The 17,248-nt window shown below is 30.5% G+C and overlaps 1 protein-coding gene across 4 annotated transcripts; it reads right to left on the bottom strand.

Moving 5' to 3' along the window:
- Positions 1 to 1,857: 1,857 nt before the first annotated feature.
- LOC105136407 (phosphatidylserine decarboxylase proenzyme 3-like) lies at positions 1,858 to 11,718 on the bottom strand. Of its 4 annotated transcripts, XM_011041725.1 has the most exons (21): positions 11,633 to 11,718; positions 11,192 to 11,547; positions 11,076 to 11,100; positions 10,901 to 10,960; positions 10,153 to 10,221; positions 9,600 to 9,692; positions 9,462 to 9,512; positions 8,638 to 8,721; positions 8,201 to 8,292; positions 7,662 to 7,817; positions 7,455 to 7,539; positions 6,732 to 6,843; positions 5,297 to 5,397; positions 4,552 to 4,599; positions 4,270 to 4,416; positions 3,904 to 3,999; positions 3,293 to 3,367; positions 3,100 to 3,192; positions 2,604 to 2,690; positions 2,462 to 2,512; positions 1,858 to 2,181 (listed from the first exon to the last, which is right to left on the bottom strand). In XM_011041725.1, exons 2-21 carry the CDS (start codon positions 11,524 to 11,526, stop codon positions 2,032 to 2,034), a joined length of 2,010 nt encoding a protein of 669 aa, XP_011040027.1. In that variant the 5' UTR covers positions 11,527 to 11,547; positions 11,633 to 11,718; the 3' UTR covers positions 1,858 to 2,031. The 4 variants fall into 4 exon arrangements, with proteins under 4 accessions (XP_011040027.1, XP_011040026.1, XP_011040028.1 ...); XM_011041724.1 differs by lacking the exon at positions 11,633 to 11,718 and having other exon boundaries at positions 11,192 to 11,626; XM_011041726.1 differs by lacking the exons at positions 10,901 to 10,960; positions 11,076 to 11,100; positions 11,192 to 11,547; positions 11,633 to 11,718 and adding an exon at positions 10,331 to 10,384.
- Positions 11,719 to 17,248: the final 5,530 nt, after the last annotated feature.

Raw genomic sequence — 17,248 nt, 5'->3', positions numbered from 1 at the left:
GTTGTTGAACTCACACTCTCATTATTTATCATTTTCAGGTTTATAACTCGATAGCAAGTCATTTTTGTTAGACCTTCAGAACCTGCTCTTTTGGTTGTAAATTTGTATATTTTTCTTTATATCTAGTTAGTGTTCCAAAACTATGAAATTATATTAACTTTTGTATTAAGACAATTCAATTATATTATGAAGTTGATTTTGTTATTAATACTGCGTTGAACTCTGATTGAGTTAGAATAAATTTGTATGTAAGTTTGGGTTCACATAAGTATGGAATATTAATTCTCAATTTACATGGGACTCGACTTGACAATAAGTTTATAGTTGCAGGTGAAATATTTCTTTTCAATAAAAAATAAATATATAGGTTTTTTCAATATTGTTTTTACATAAAAAAAAACTTTAAGTATAAATAAAAACATTTATGTATACATCTAATTAAATAAATTGAGAATTATTTATATAACTAAAATAAAGATAATTTATTAATGATAACAAAAAAAAAACTAAAAAAAATCAAGAAATAGATATAAATCAAGATATTTGATTTTACAATATGAATTGTTTATCTTATTGTATTTAATGAATTTATTTATTAAAATTAATTCTTATTCAATCAAATTATAATACAAAATACACATGAAATTGATTAAATAAAATAAAAAAATATGAAGGGCTACACGTATTATAAATATTATCCAAAAATAAATATATTTTATTTTTAAAAATAAAATTCATTTATATAAAAACATAAAATGTTTTATAGATAAATCAAAATAATCTCTTCAAAAATTAAATACATACAAAATAATTAAAAAACTGCTTTAAAAAAACTAAATAAAAAAATTACAAAATCACAAAAAAATGTATTAATTGAAACATAAATTAAAAAACTACGTTAGAAAAAAACATATTTTTTTATTAATACAAAAAAGAAAGAGACCAGCAAGCTCACTTACCTGAAATTTCAAATTTAGATTTATTTTTAAAAAAATTTCAAGGTAACTAAATCTAAATAAAACTTTTCTCACCGAATAAAAATTTTTTAACACCAAAATCAATCAATTTAGTTATTGGGATCAGTGTCAACAATGATTTTTTATTTTTATCACTGAAATTTAATAACTCTCTCGCCTTTCCCAAACCTCCGATCTAAAATAAATAAAAATAAAGTTTTGGATTAAAATTAATTTTTTATAAAATTTTTAAAATTGAAAAGACCTAATATTTATAATTTGAGAAGTTTGAGGTCCATAGTAAATATTTTGCCTAAACTTTAAAAAAACCACCCATTTTTTTTTCTTGTTTTTCACTTTGATTATTTTTCTTTTAATCTCACTCTTTCCTAACATAAATTGGCATCCACTTTTGTTCTACAAAGGCAAAATAAAAACAAAAAATTGAGATGAAAAACAAATCAAAGGAAATCTACAGTGAGAGGAGCTACCATGGTGCGGAGAACAATTAGACAATGCAATCCAAATCCAGCTAAACATTCATATTCAATCTGAGACCCTTCACCTTAACTCATTTTGTTCCTCACACCTACATGAGCGCCCTCATCCACTCAAATTGAAAGTAAAAATAAAGTATAAAAACGGAGCCATCGATTTTCCTCCGGGGCATCTATCAAAATTAAAAAAGTCGGGTTTGCAACATGTAATATATAGTAATAATTATTTTTGAATTTTTTTTAAAATACATTAAAATAATATTTTTTATTTTTTAAAAATAATTTTTAATATTAATAGATCAAAATATCTGAAAACACTAAAAATATTTAAAAAATATTAATTTGAAAAAAAAAATCAAATTCTTTTTTAAAAAATAAAAAAAAATGTAGAAACAATCATGACATAGAGATGAATTAGTTACTCTTTCCATGTTTCAACCATTTCAATCAATCTGAATGACAAGACTACAACACCATCTCCACCAAGATTGCAACCATTTCCATCTTCTTCCGGAAACATTTACAATGAATACCAGACACACTGCAGGATTCAAAATGAAACCAAATCATGAGCTCTCTCATTTTTCTACCACCCCATTATCGATGTTTGGCATACCAACTTTTGTTTGTTTCTTAGTTGCAACACCCAAACTCATTCCAACAGTAACCAAGGTCTCAAGTGACCTGGCACTATTAGCTAAGAGGTCCTCATCTATTTTAATCACGTCCTGCAAAATTACCCCAAGATCAGTTATTGATCATGCATTTTGATACAAAATCACATACTTTGTTTAGCAATGCATTGTCAAAGCTTGAATGTAAATGTCGATGAATGAAAATATTTGACATTGAAGTTAGAACATTATGGTGTGCTAGTTACTGATACGATAGAATAATGGGTTTTGTTTTGTAAGTTGCATGCAACTTTTATAGATACTCGAGAGGGAAGATACTGATGTTTTGATTGAAATAGCCAGAATCTGAAAAGCAGTTCTACATAGTACTAACCTTTTCAAAGACGCAAATCACTGTGCTTCCACCAAATGAGAAATACCCTAACTGTGGATTCAGTGCAAGCTACCAATTAAAAACCACCCTCTTATATTTAGAGGCAAACAATATGCAAAACGTAATATTAGAGACTGCTCACCTCGTCTCCTTTCTTGACATGGTCACCAGCCTTCTTCGAGAAGGTGGTGCTACCAACCATAGTTGCTCCTATTGCAACAAATGCCACCTGCAGCCAAAAAGAAAAAAAAGAAAACCTCTTAAAATGCAATAACTGCTAGTTGAAACTTAACAGGCCAGTTAATCCATCCTAGGAATACAAAGACAGCTCTATACAGTTACTCTTGCATTACTCTTGAGCAGCTCGGCGTAAAGTTATCTCAAAAAGAAGTTTAAAATAAACAGAACAAAGGGCATCTTCTATATTGAAAAACGCAACCAAGCACATACACAGAGAGGGTAAGGATAGATTCTATAATCTTCTAGCACTTATTGTTCCATCTGAATTTGATCTTGTTTGGAAAATGAATATAGAGAAACATTTCCCGCAGATTGCCTACATATATTTTCAATTACAAACTCAACAGCAACAAAATCAATGTTCAAATTTGTAAAGTCCGATGATTGTGATAATATACCTTTCCAAAATGTGCAGTAGAAATAATCGAAACTTCCCTCTTATTCTGAGTGAAAACATTACAATACTTGCTGTTGACAGCAATAGGATTAACCTGCAAAAAAGAATGAGATAGACGTAAGGGGGCAATAACATATAAAAGAAATGATTACAAATACTAAAAGAAAAAGTCCTTAGGTTATATAAATACATACTGTATATAAGCACCCAGGTATTTTTACAAACTTGTCAATGGTTCCAGAAACTGGAGAATGAAAACGGTGATAATCCTGCAGCAATCAAAAGGAAAATAAAATGAAGATATCAGATAAAAAAGCTTCATGAAATTCAAGATTTGTCGGAATGAGAGAACTCAGTAAGAAAGAATTGAAGCAGAAGGATCTAATAGTTTCTTTTAAATGCATGAACAAAACCAAGGTAAGAAATTGGCAACATAGCTCTCCGTTTGCTGGTCTATTGATCTGTCAACAAGAACTTTTCTTTTCATAGATGAATTTCCAAATACCTTCTACTGTCTCCTATGTGAAAGGGTGAGTGGTTAGTTGGCTGGTTAAATAAGCAGATAAATAAACCTGCTACCGCGAAGTTGTCACATTTCTCCCCTTTATCACCCTTAGCATTCAAACTATGAATACAGAACTGGACTTGGGGTCTCTTCTTATTTATTTATTCATTTTTCTTTGCTTCATCAAATGACAAACAATGCCACCTCAGAAGAAGTATCATTGGACCAAAAAGGCACTTGAATCTCTTACTTTTCCAAAAGTAACATTGTAAATTACTACAAGGATCTTGTACGAAGTACCTGTGGTGCCAATCGAAATATGACCAAGGTACCATCAGCAAATGCACTTGAGTATATTTCGTTTCCCAAAAGCCCTTGTATAGAAAATTTGCGGCCCTATAAATTACAAAAATGATACCATCAATGAACTGTTGTTAAACAAGTGAATCCAATAACCAAAAGTACATAACAGAAAAATATTTAAATAAAACAATTTACTCATTGTCAATAAGACTAGCTCTCCATCAGAAAGATGTTATCTATCTACTCATTCATTATTCCATTAGAACACACTTTCAGACACAAGCATAATGTGTTCAACAAAGGAATATGAGAGTGGGGTTGATGGTGGAAAAACTAGCATTTAAGAGAAAGAGGTAGGCATACCTTGATCCAAAATCTTAGACTGTCTTCTACAGACTTAAAAGCCATTAAACGGCAATCAGCTGCACATATGGCAACATCATCGTGTTCCACGGAAGCAATTGGTCTTGCACCAGGCTTTAATTCTCTTATGAAGAACTCATTGAATGTCTGAAAATGGAAGAAATCCAAACCTCATGTGATTATGAACCATTAAAAAACACAAACTAGTTAAGATTCCTGGCAAGATTCAGAAATCTGATGCCTCAGTTTAATTTTATCACAAAAAAATCAATACTTGCTTACCTTAAAATGTTCTAAAGGGTACTTGATTTCAGCCAAATTTATTTGATCCTACAAAATCATAGTTACATTTATCATATACAAGCAGTGTGATAGAATTAGCATGTAAATATCCATATTTTAAGAATGAGCTGGAAGCCAGTCTAAAACGGTTTTCTTTTTTTATGGTAACAAATGTTGTGCTAAGAGTTTTTCTTGGTAGGCAAGTTTAGACACAATAATATGAGGAGACCAAAACTTGAAGAAACAACTTGATGCAAAGGACTTACGAAATTGAAGGGAATCAAAGTTCATTCATTTTTCAGTTATGGCATTTAATTCATTGATAAATCAGTCTAATTACGAAGATCTCACTGCTCCAAATAACATTTTACAATCTTTATTAAATATAAATCAAAGGAGAGTATGCTGAAAATTTTTGCAGCAGCTAATACTATTATTGTCGTGAGTTTTCCACCTCTTTGTTCACTTGGTTTTGGTATTAAAACTAGTTAATCAAAGTACAAAATGTTCTATAATACCTAGTCAACAGAGAAACCAATACCATGTTTTTTTGAGGTGGGATGTTTTAATTCCTTATAACAATCAATAAATCTTACAACTTCATAAACAGTTATTTTACAACATCAGATACAGTTTAAACACAGAAATCTATAACATATAATCAGCCACAGCTAGTCTTAGACTCGATAATCATGAGGTGAAAATATTTAAAGACTTCTTTGTTTGTCAAGCAAGATAATCATACCTTGAAAAATTCAACAAACTTAGGAATGTCTCTAGCAGATTCTATAGTGTTCATTTCCCTTCCCTGCTTCTCAGAGATGCTTTGCAAGATTTCTTTTGCTCCTGCATCCAGGAAAGTCAACCAAATAATGCAGGACTATAATAACAAAAGCATCGTTTTTTCAAATAATGCTTCCAATAACTCTTGTATAAATTTAAAATGCATAGAACCAACAGCAATCTTAACCAATTAGAATAGTGAGGTGGATGAAGTAGATGGGGGAGATCTGAACAGTGACGAGGAGGATTGGACCAAGACAAATAGTTGAACCTCAGCAGGATGCATTTAAAGGTCATTGCATGCCCTTGAAGACATTTATATACGCTTTCAGAGATTTTTTTCTTATTAATGTTGTTTCAACAATTACTCCAGAAAGGAGTACCAGTAGAAAATTTCACTTTTCTTGATCACTGAGAAACACGTCACTTTCTGCTGTAAATTCAATAGAAGGGAAAAGGCAAGAGGGTGCATGCCAGTACAGAAGAAGAGTTACCAATTTTACAATTCAATCTCAAGGACAAGGTACAGTTTTCTGTGACATTTATGTACACTTCCAAATTTCCACATTTAAATAAGGTATAAATGCAACTGTGCAAAATGATCATAAAATGAAAGCATGCAATAATGTGGTAGAGGATTTGCATTCCCGGACAATAGAGGATTCCTAGGAAAGTATCAATTTTTTGTTCATAACTTCTTTGGAAATCCTAATTGTTTCAACTAAATCACCATCTTATCCTATATTATTGTGGTAGAATGAATTCTCATTGATATGTAATCAAGTGTAATAATAAAAGGGGTCTCTAAAATTATCACAAAAATTTTATTTAAAATAAATAATTTTTTCATGCATCCATTGACAGTATCTAGATCACAGTAAAACAACCATTATCACAATATACAATATAAAATTAATAATTCAACACCATAAGATAAATTTCAATCCATTTTAAAAGAAAAGGAAAAAGAGTAAATTGAAGTAACTAAACACAATAATTCTTGAAATCTGACATTCTTGTCTCGCTTTCCCCTCCAATTCCATGAACTAAAACACCACTTGGATTCTAAGATTGAAAAGGAAGGGAAACTGCAATAAAAGAAGAAGGCAATGGGAGAAATTCATGTTGGAGCAGGCCTGGGCTGCAGTTTCATAACTAATTACAAATTTAGAGCGTCTACTGAACAAGCCTAATTTCCAGGCCAGGCTAACAGACACAAAATCTAAGGCCAAGGCAGGCGAATTGGACAGTTCATCCCATGAACAAATCTATGTCTGGAGAGAGAGCGATAAACCATAAGGTCAAGACTATTGGTAAACTAAAAATGAACAAATCTATAAACTAGCTAACTCTTTTCAAAATGTACTTTGTCTTCATTCACGCAAATTAAGTCGTACCTTTGTCCATAAGGCCCAGTCCTATCTTTGACTGATAAATTGCTCTCATTGACAGAACAATCTTTTTATCAATTAACTCCTCCACTAGCCTCTTTGTCTTCCTATCAAATACCTAAAGCATTAAGCTATTAGCTGAAAGCTTGCATTCATGAGATCTTAGTTCCAAATATTGTTCAATGACATTTACAATACTCAAGAGTTGCATGGAAATGCACAAAACAATTTTAATGGGGCATCTTCAGCAAGACATGTAATTGTTGGATCATGTTCTGTATAAATTTCAAGCAATGATATAAAAGTAATAGAATTTCTTTAAGAAATGAACCGTCTACCCATCCACCTGCTTAGTATCATTCAACCACAAGATTCCATGAAGATGTTGACAACGGATTTCCTGTAATGCCCTATGGCAAGAATATTTTTCATCTTTTTAACATTTAAATGATGACAAAAAAGTGACTCTTACAATCTAGAGAATTTGTTTGGACTTAACCACAACAAATAAAAAAGGGGGCAACTCAGAGGAGCTAGGGATATGTTAGTTTCATTAATTTAAACATTTTGTTGGCATCTTGAGGCTGATAACTACTACCAAAAATAAATTAACTAAAAATGCTGAAAGAAACAAGACTTTCACATAGCGCCAAATTCACATCTTTGACGTGAACAAACCCCAGATCATAGAAGCTGAAAATCTTAAAAATGTTCATGAGGAAAGGATACCAGAATATGTGAAGCACTTGAACCAGAGTTCAAACCAACATCATATGATGAAAAATGAGCCCATTCACTCAGTTTAAACATCCACCTGTCAAAATCTAAACTTTAATCGGGCATCTCAACCGTGATTTAAAGCAATATAACCATCAAAATAGGAGAGACCACATAATGAGATAGAATTCATAAAGTGGACACTGCTAAAGTTCATACCCATAAGAAGCCTGTTTATCAGTCAGAAATCCGCCAGTCATAACTTGATTTCCTGTTCCCTCGTCAAAACAAAGACTCAAATGAACCAGGGTACTTAGCTTATCAGAAACTTCAAGAACCTCACCACAAACAGGGCAGCAATTTATAAGAGGCACACTGCAACACAGGAAATACATAGAGATGAAGGCATGTACCAGAAAAGTAACTTACATATTGAACAGTCAGGGTCAAGAAAACTGCAAATTTATAGCATTCCCCACATACATTATTGGGAAATAAACATTTGGGATTATGAGAAGAGTTGTGATCATAGTTGCCAGATATTCACAAGCAAGCTACAGAATATACATCCAAACTAACAGATCCACAGAAAATGGTCCACAAAAGCAGGAAAGGAAAAAACAGAATAACATTTCAACCTTTAGCAAGCTATACAAGAAACATAGTTTCTGCGTATAATAGCAGATCAATCATGTAGGTAGCAGAATATAACAAATACATGATTCAAGCTTACTGCCATTAATATAGAGGATCATTACTTTTCTTGTTGAATGGCAAGAAGTTCAGCCAACTCATCCATGCTTACAACGCCATCACCATTCTTGTCAGCAACTTTAAAAAGCTCCTCTTTCTAGTAAGAAAACATGTTTAAAGTTAAACAAGTTAAGCATATAGGATAGGCACTCGATGATTAGGATAGCTTTCTGAATTTAAATCCTAAAACCTCATCCCACAAGACACAGAAATGGAATTATAAAATGTATATTGATGAGTTTTAGAATCCCAAACTTCAAATAAAAAGGTCAAAGCGTCATTTTATAATACCCATGTATTTAATATTTGTGAAATTCTCACCCCGAATGCAAAACAGATCACCAACCTAACTCATATGTATAGAATGTTTAGAATTTAGGACAGAACAAAATATGAAATGCATGCAAAGAACTAGGAAAAGAACATAACTTAATGGTCAAACCTTCTTATCTGCCACTTGATTGCCAAAAGCCTTAATTAAGTCAGAGAACTCAGAGAAAGAAAGCTGCCCATCTTCATTGTAATCCTGTACACAGCATAAGGTCACAGAAACTCACTACCAATCGCGTTGTAAGGGTAGGCAAATAATCCTGTGCACAGAGCATAAGGTCACAAACACTCACTACCAATCGTGCTGTAAAGATGGTGAAATACTAGTGATTTATTAGCATGGATTAAACATGAGACATTGATATAGACTGATACTCTTACGTGTGACAAACTTCTGGAACATGAAGTATAATGAATTTGAAATGCTAAAATAGCTAATTCCATACCTAAATGTCTGGTTCCATGAGAAAAACAAGTACATGTAAATCACATGCCAATTCAAGAAAGTCAAGTGTGTTCCATACATGTATTAAACGCACAGCTTCAGGAAAGCAGGTTATGGTCATTTAATACAGGCCATGTTCGCACCTGTTCCACAATTTGTGGTGGGGGTGAAGCAAATGTCAACAGTTTTAATGTTTTTACTAGTTAGTAATTATCAGAGGTTGATTTTGATAATAACTGCACTTACTAAACCAGAAATAAAAGTTTGCGTGATGTTTTTCCTCCTTTTAGGGATAGAATAAGATAGACTTTCTGAAACAAAAAAAAATAAAAATGAAAGGGAACATGGAGTTTGAGGTGACTAGATTATCTTTCTTTCCAATCAGGTGCAAATCTCAAAACAGCCAGCGAGACTTGGCATGCACCAGCACTTTGAAAACTGATTGCATGTCCAACAATGTGGAAAGAGAATGAAGGATTATGCAAACATACCACAATTCCTAAGATGCGTCTTGCAAAATTTTTCTCTGTTTCAATTGGATCCTGTCAATAATTTCAGTCATGTTATAGATTATCAGCACATTCTCAAGTCTCACTATTCAATGGTAGTGTAAATTGCGTACTGCGGACCTCAACAGAACACGAGAGAGAAATTCTGCCAACAACTTTACCAGCTGATGCTGGGTCAAAAAGTTCAAACACTTCAAAGTCAGAATCTGAATCCTGCAACGAAATAGTATTTGTGTCGAGGTAAAAATAACAAATGTTAAAAAAAAAAGAAAAAAGACATTAACATTTTGTGAACAGAAACTCATAAGTTAACCTAGATTTGCTAAATTGAAATGAGCATCACCAGAAAAGATGATATGAAAGGTGTCAACAAGAAAAGAAACCAATAAGGAAAAAATTTAGGACAGTTTAAGATGCAAAAGACTGTAGAAAATCAATTTAAAAATCATATAGAATATAGGCAAAATGAGTAGCCAAAGACTAACACATCGTAACATTTTTCCACCAAATTTCAAAATCATCTAAATTGCCTTGTAGATAAATGAATCAAAGTGAGAGCCTTTTTTTTTTTGTCTAACGGTTGACAGGATAAGAACAGCGATACTTTTAGCATATATGCTAATGATTTTAACATATTTGCAGTGAGCAGTCATTCAATGATCAAGTTGTTTACCTGTGCTAGAAATTCAAGTAGATCAATCTCACAATATCCAACAAGTTTGTTCTTCGATACTTTATTGGTCTGCATCATTATATGAGAAATTAGGTGACCACCATAGCAAAACAACCAAAGAAAATAAAAGAAAAGAAACAATTTTAAATAAGAGAATAATCAGAAACAAGCAACCCACGTCATTAAATGAGGTGAAATTTTGATAACATAAATTCATAGCTGAAGCCAGATTGTGACCACAGACAACCAGATTGCAGTACTTGTGTCATTTAACGTGTTGTGGGCTTTCCAGTACGGAAAGAATAGGAAATGACCTTTCACAACTTGCTAATGATTTGTATAGAAAGTAAGTCAGGCAAGAGACTTCATGTGTGAGGGAAAGAATTGTGCTCAAAATTGAACGGGAAAAGGCATTAGCAGCGTACATTGTACTGTTATTGTACAGCAACTCATGGCTGTCTACCAAACCCAATTATTCACCATGTAGGTGAGTTTTGTAACTAAAGAGAAATGGTAAAATCACATGGAAAATGGCTGGTCCTCGACTTGTTCATTCAGTAATCGGAACATTAAACGAGTAAGAAATAGTTTGCAATGTAGCCAGTTTTCATAGCCATAGCCAAGACTTGTGACTTTCAAATAGGTCGGTCCTAAGAAATGAAAAGACTTTAATCCAAGCAAGCAAGGGCATGGTGATGTAAAAATAAAGGCAAGCAATAGATGGGTCGAAAGTAAGGTAATTGCGGACCTCAAAAACAGAAATCCTGGCAAGATGAGGCCCATTTTTCTCTAACAGAAGCTTCTTTTCCTGCATGACAAAATATAATATCAATCTTTATTGCTGATTTCTCAATTGTATATTTGATTATAGGCAAAAAAAAAAAAAATGAAAGAAGAAGAAGAAGAAGATGAGAGTAGGTGACCGAGTTCCAAACAGGTTTGTGGGTCCTGAAACGCAAAAAAAAATAAAAAATAAATAAATAAAACAACAAACAACAAGAAAGCAGGCAAGGAAGGAAAGACGAGAGATGGAGTTAACTGGTGAGAAATATGGGTGCGGAAAGTCTGTTCGCCAAGGGAAACACAAGCGAGCCACCTGTCTTTGAGTTGCATGTCAGCGCTAATTAGAGTGAGGAGAGCAATTCCAGCAAAATCCTCAGCTGAGACGAGTTTGAGAGCGGAAGTGGAGGAGGAGGAGGAGCTTCCATTTCCTCGTGAAACAGAAATGCGACGGAATATGCGACGGAGATGAGGATGATGTTGATCCTTGCTGTGGAAGTGAAGTTTCTGTTTCATTCGAGAGAAGCGAGTCGAACCTCCTTCGCTATTAGTAGATTCCGTGCCAGGCAATTCCTTAGAGCTTCCGTGACCCATTCTTCTTCCTTTTCAGTTTTTCTGGTCTCACGCTCCGTCCGATCAGTTTCTCTCGGTTGTTTAATCTAACGTAACAAATAAATAAATCGGGAGGAGAAGAGTATACCTTAATAATAGATTCAGGTCATAACAATTTGGTCTTAGCGGAGTGGGTGATGGCGCGGACTGGTCGAGCCAGCGGTCAAACCACATATATATATATAAAAAACTCCTAGAGGTCTGAAAAGTTAGGCGTTGAGTTTTTATACATCTTGTAAAGTAATTATATATAAAGTAATCTTGTTTCATTAACAATAATAATAAAGCTGCAAAGAAAGATTCGCAGAAGGTTATAATCATAAATAAATAAATGCACATGATTTACCATTTAAATGCCTGAACCATTGTAGAAAATTATTTATGTAACCAAAAAAGAAAAGAAAAGAAAAAAGTTAATGCGTCATATATCAAAATGTTTTTGACTTCAAAATACCGCACGTCGGGAAAGCTTTCTGCAGAGAAGCTATGATGGGCAATGGAGAATTTGTGTGCTGCTCGACAGTTAATAGTCATTATCAATTCTATGGCGGGCGTCTTTTTCTCGATGGCTACAGGTAAAAAGAGAAGTTGCTTTTGCAGCCTTGGGTGGACCGAAACTTCCAAGGCACCGATTCGTTGATGAAATTGTCGTTACTTAAGAAAAACATTACTAAAAGTTGCCAATCTTTGATCACAACGCCTCGCAAGCTCATTAAGCAGCGGCTGGGTTTATCAACCGATGACCGGAAATCAACCATGAACGGCGGTGCGAGTTGGTGAACGCATCTGCAAGGAGAAAGAACATGCATTCACCATAAATTCAAGAGATAATTAACCTACACCTCACTCTTGTCTTCGTTGAAGACACCGAGGGTACTTGGAAGAAGAAAAGGACGAAATGCAACAGATCATAGAGCACTAAAAAAAAGATGTATCAAAACTTGTTTAATCTAAACACACTTTTGTAAGAATATCTTCGCCGTATATATTAAAATTAAATATAAGATAATGTATTTAAAAAAGAAGAACAGAATGAAAAAATTTTATTTTAAAAATATATATTAATAAAAAAATTTATTTTAAAAATATATATAAAAGAATAATATAAAATTATTATAAATTTAAATCTTATTATTTTTATTTATTTACACAAGATTAAAGTTTAAAAAAAATTATTTAAAAAAAATATATTAAAGAATAATATAAAATCTTTTATTTTTATCTTGAAATCTTAATTCAAAACTTAAATTTTTAAATTGAATTAATTTTTTAACAAGAATATTATCGGGAATGCGACATCAACGTTTAGAGAGGTTTCTATTTTCAGAATTTGCAACATTGTTAAACCTGGTAATTTTTATCCCACGCAATGGTTCTTAGATCAACAGGAAATCACCAACAACAACACAAATTTCATATTGCATTAGGTGCTGAGTACACACAGAGACCTCTCGTCTTCATCTTCGTTGTTCCACTTGATCACAGCAGCCCATCTTGCCCCCAAATGTCATCTGCTTATCTTGAAGCCTTTCAATCTTCAAATCCTTTTGAATATCCGAAGAACAAGATCGACATCATAGTGTCTGTCTTTTGTTCAAATCGTCGTTATTTACCTGGGTCAGGAGAGTATATTCCCAGTAGCTGTCATCAAATACAAAGGCAATAGCTGCTGACGGTATTCAATTTTTACGATGATGTTTAGTTTATCTTGAAGCACATTGCATGGATATAAAACTAAATATCCTCTAATTGTACTATTTTTGTGTAACTTAGCATAAACATAACTTTGTAGAATTAAAAAAAATAAAACTATAAGATCGTTTATAAAGCATGCATAAACAACAAATTACACATACAATATTTTAAAAGGAATATTAAGAATAATTACTTGTTGAAATGCTTTCATTATATAGCATACATAAACAAATTGTTGAAGCCCTATCTATCTATATATATATATCATGTTATTATCAATATTCGAATTCTTTATCTAAACTTTGTTACTTATCACTTGGTGTAAACAAAATAAATAAAATTAATTTTTTAAAATTTTAATAACACCACATTAATTAATAAATAGTACTCATAACATAACAAAGCCAAATAAACTTAATATCCCCCTACAAAATGCCATAACCTAAGTTCCAGAAAAGCCGAGAAATAGAACAAAAAAGAGATAGAGAAAGCCGGAAATGCAGAGGAGAAGAAGGCAAAAAGCTATTGCAAGTTGTACAGAGCATCCCCTTTTTATCCCTATTTTATACTGAAGCATGTAACCAAAACTAAGGTAGAATTAATTGCAGTAATAATCATAATTGATTCCCATCATTTATTAGCTTTAAAGTATAAAAGTTGTTTTTTACTTTTAAAACAATTTTTTTCATTAAATAAAAAGGTTCAAGTAGAGAAAAATAATTATACATATAATTATTTTATAATAAAAATATTTATAAGTCTAAAAATCATTTTATAATAAATTTAAGCTCAAATCTCAAATTAGGGTAAGGACATGGACCTAAACTCATTTCATGTCATGTAGAGTTAAGTTAAGCATGTGTCTCTGGATTAAGTTTAGACTTTTTTCATTTTAAAAGCTTGTATGTAATTTAAATTTAATTTTAACTCTTGAACTTTCACTATATATGTTAGAAAAATATCTTTGTAATCCTTTAATGTGAAATTGAGGGTTTTTTAATTTATAAAACATGTCAATTAAGGGTTTTTTAAGATCAATTTTTTATTCATTCATAATTTATTTTGATCAAATTAATATTATATATTAAAGTACTTTTATTTTAAAATAATTTTCAATAAATTCTTAACCCAAAAAGTGAGTGAACTTTATTTTTAATTTGTCCTCAAATATGTTTGTTAAGCATTTTTCGAAAACAAGTTTCTAACAATTCTTTACATGAATGAAAATTGTCTAACCATTATACAAAAACTCAAAAACCAGTAGAAAGATAATAATTTGATAAATTACTATATTAAGATATATAGCTTTTGATTTTTAATGTTCCTTTAAGTAAAAGACAATCAGATTTGCTTGGCTATTTAATAAATGCGATGTCTTAAACTATTCAGCCTTTTGTGTCAACTTAAACAATAAAACTTATACAGTTCTCTTTCTATGTGCATATAATTATTTTATAATAGAAATATTTATAAGTCTAAAAATTATTTTATAATAAATTTAAGCTCAGATCTCAAACTAGGATAAGGGCATGGACCTAAACTCATTTCATGTCATGTCGAATGAAGTTAAGCATGTGTATGTGGCTTAAGTTTAGAATTTTTTTTTTTAAAAGCTTGTATGTAATTTAAATTTAATTTTAACTCTTCAACTTTCACTATATATGTTAGAAAATATCTTTGTAATCCTTTAATGTGAAATTGAGGGTTTTTTAATTTATAAAACATGTCAATTAAGGGTTTTTTAAGATCAATTTTTTATTCATCCATAATTTATTTTGATTAAATTAATATTATATATTAAAGTATTTTTATTTTAAAATAATTTTCAATAAATTCTTAACCCAAAAAGTGAGTGGACTTTATTTTTAATTCATCCACAAATATGTCTGTTAAGTATTTTTCGAAAACAAGTTTCTAACAATTCTTTACATGAATGAAAATTGTTTAACCATTATACAAAAACTCAAAAACCAGTAGAAAGATAATAATTCGATAAATCACTATATAAAGATATATAGCTTTTGATTTTTAACGTTTCTTTAAGTAAAAGACAATCAGGTTTGTTTGACTATTTAATAAACATGATATCTTAAACTATTTAGCCTTTTGTGTCAACTTAGACAATAAAACTTATACAGTTCTCTTTCTAATATTTTCATGAATGCTTTAAAGAATTCAATCTTTCATAATTTTTAAAAAAATGACCATATTTTTCACTTATATAAATAATTTTTATTAAAAGTATTATATACTCTCCTTAGTTGGTCATGATATAAAATCATTAAAAACAAAGCTTACCTTTATCATGCTACAACAAATACCTTTTCATTATAGGAATAGAAAGGAAATAATTATTTCTAAGTGCCATTTAGAATATTGCATGATTTAATTTTCTTTTTAACCAATAGTTTAGAAACTTAAGTCAATGAGATAGTTACATCATGGCACTTTTTTCATATTAAATGATTGAGATTCATTATTATTAATAAGTTACACATAATCTCTTTCTTTTGACCTTTTTTACAATTATCTCAAAAGCAATAAACCTAGATTTCATTATGGATTTTGCAATCCATATTTTTTTAGAGGACTTCAAAACATAGCTATCCTATCAAGTATAAAGATATATCCATTAATAAATTTTAAACTCTTAACATCAAATACCTAATTTGCATCACTGTATCTTTTTAGTACAGCCAAGCAACTAGTATAGGGTAATTCATAATCTAAGATATGGTAGGTATAATAATATATTATAAAATCATTAATGAAAATAATATAATATTTTTTTTATTTTTATATTTAGTCTGCACAAAGTTTAAATTATTAATGTTGAAGTAAATTAGATTTAGAGGTTAATTATTTATTTTAATTATGAGAAAGAATTATTTACAAATTTTAATTTTACATAAACTTTAGTCTTGTGGTTTCTCTCAAAAGTCATATATGACAATAACTTAAAATTAATTAATTTTTGTATAAAATTATAATCATGTCTTAAAATGTTATGCCATATGCCACAAAACTCAAATAAGTAGGGAAAAAAAGGCATTATTATTATTAGAGAAAATTACCCTAACCCTTTTATAGTTTAGTTTTTTTCCTCACTTTACCTCTAATCTTTCAGAAATTATAATTATTAACTCAATTTTTAAATTTAGATAAAAAAAACTAAACTACCCTCGTATATAATATCACCCTTACCATCATCTTTGCCATGAAACTTCTCACCAGACGTCATTTCCCTTTCCCACAAGCTTCTTGTGTGCGTGTCTTTATATGTGTGTGTGTGTATTCTTGACCACTTATTCAACTATATTTATATTAGAGGTTAGATTACAAGAGTTGAATTTCCTTTTATATAACATATTATCCTCTTTCATACCTAACCTCAGAGTGTGGTCTTTAACTCCTATTTATTTATGTTTAACATAGTTTTTAAAGTCATGATAATTTATTAATAATTGTTACCAATTAAAAAGATTTATTGAGAACCATCCCTTTTGTATGAATATTTTGCAAGATAAGTTAAAATTTTTGAACTTGATTTATTATAATCATTGAATTGGCTATCTTAAAGTTTAAAAATCTGTTGACTATGAATTTAATTTTTTTTCATACTATCATTATTTCTTTACACTCTTAATTGATTTATACATATTTTCTAATATGATATCCAATCCATTTAAAATATAGTTCTTGGATATAAAATTATTATAATTTTATGTGTCTATAGCTGCTATAATGGTGAGATTAGATTCATCATCTAATAGCTTTAATGTTTCTTTAACGAATAACTTTGTCAAGTTTAATGTAATTATAAAAAATATTATTTTTTATTATAACTTTTTAAATTTCAGTCTAATAAAATTTTTAAGTTTATCATTAAATACCACAAAAAATAATGACAGAATCTTTCCTATTAAAATAATATTTGCTTAAGCAACTTTTATTGAAGTAACTATTTTTTCAGTAAAAGGCATTTTAATATATATATATATATATATAT

The sequence above is a fragment of the Populus euphratica genome, unplaced genomic scaffold, assembly GCF_000495115.2.
Source record: "Populus euphratica unplaced genomic scaffold, PopEup_1.0 scaffold174.1, whole genome shotgun sequence".
Classification (NCBI taxonomy): domain Eukaryota; kingdom Viridiplantae; phylum Streptophyta; class Magnoliopsida; order Malpighiales; family Salicaceae; genus Populus; species Populus euphratica.
The sequence above is the reverse complement of the archived record's forward strand: the minus strand, read 5'-3'. Positions and strand labels throughout refer to the sequence as shown.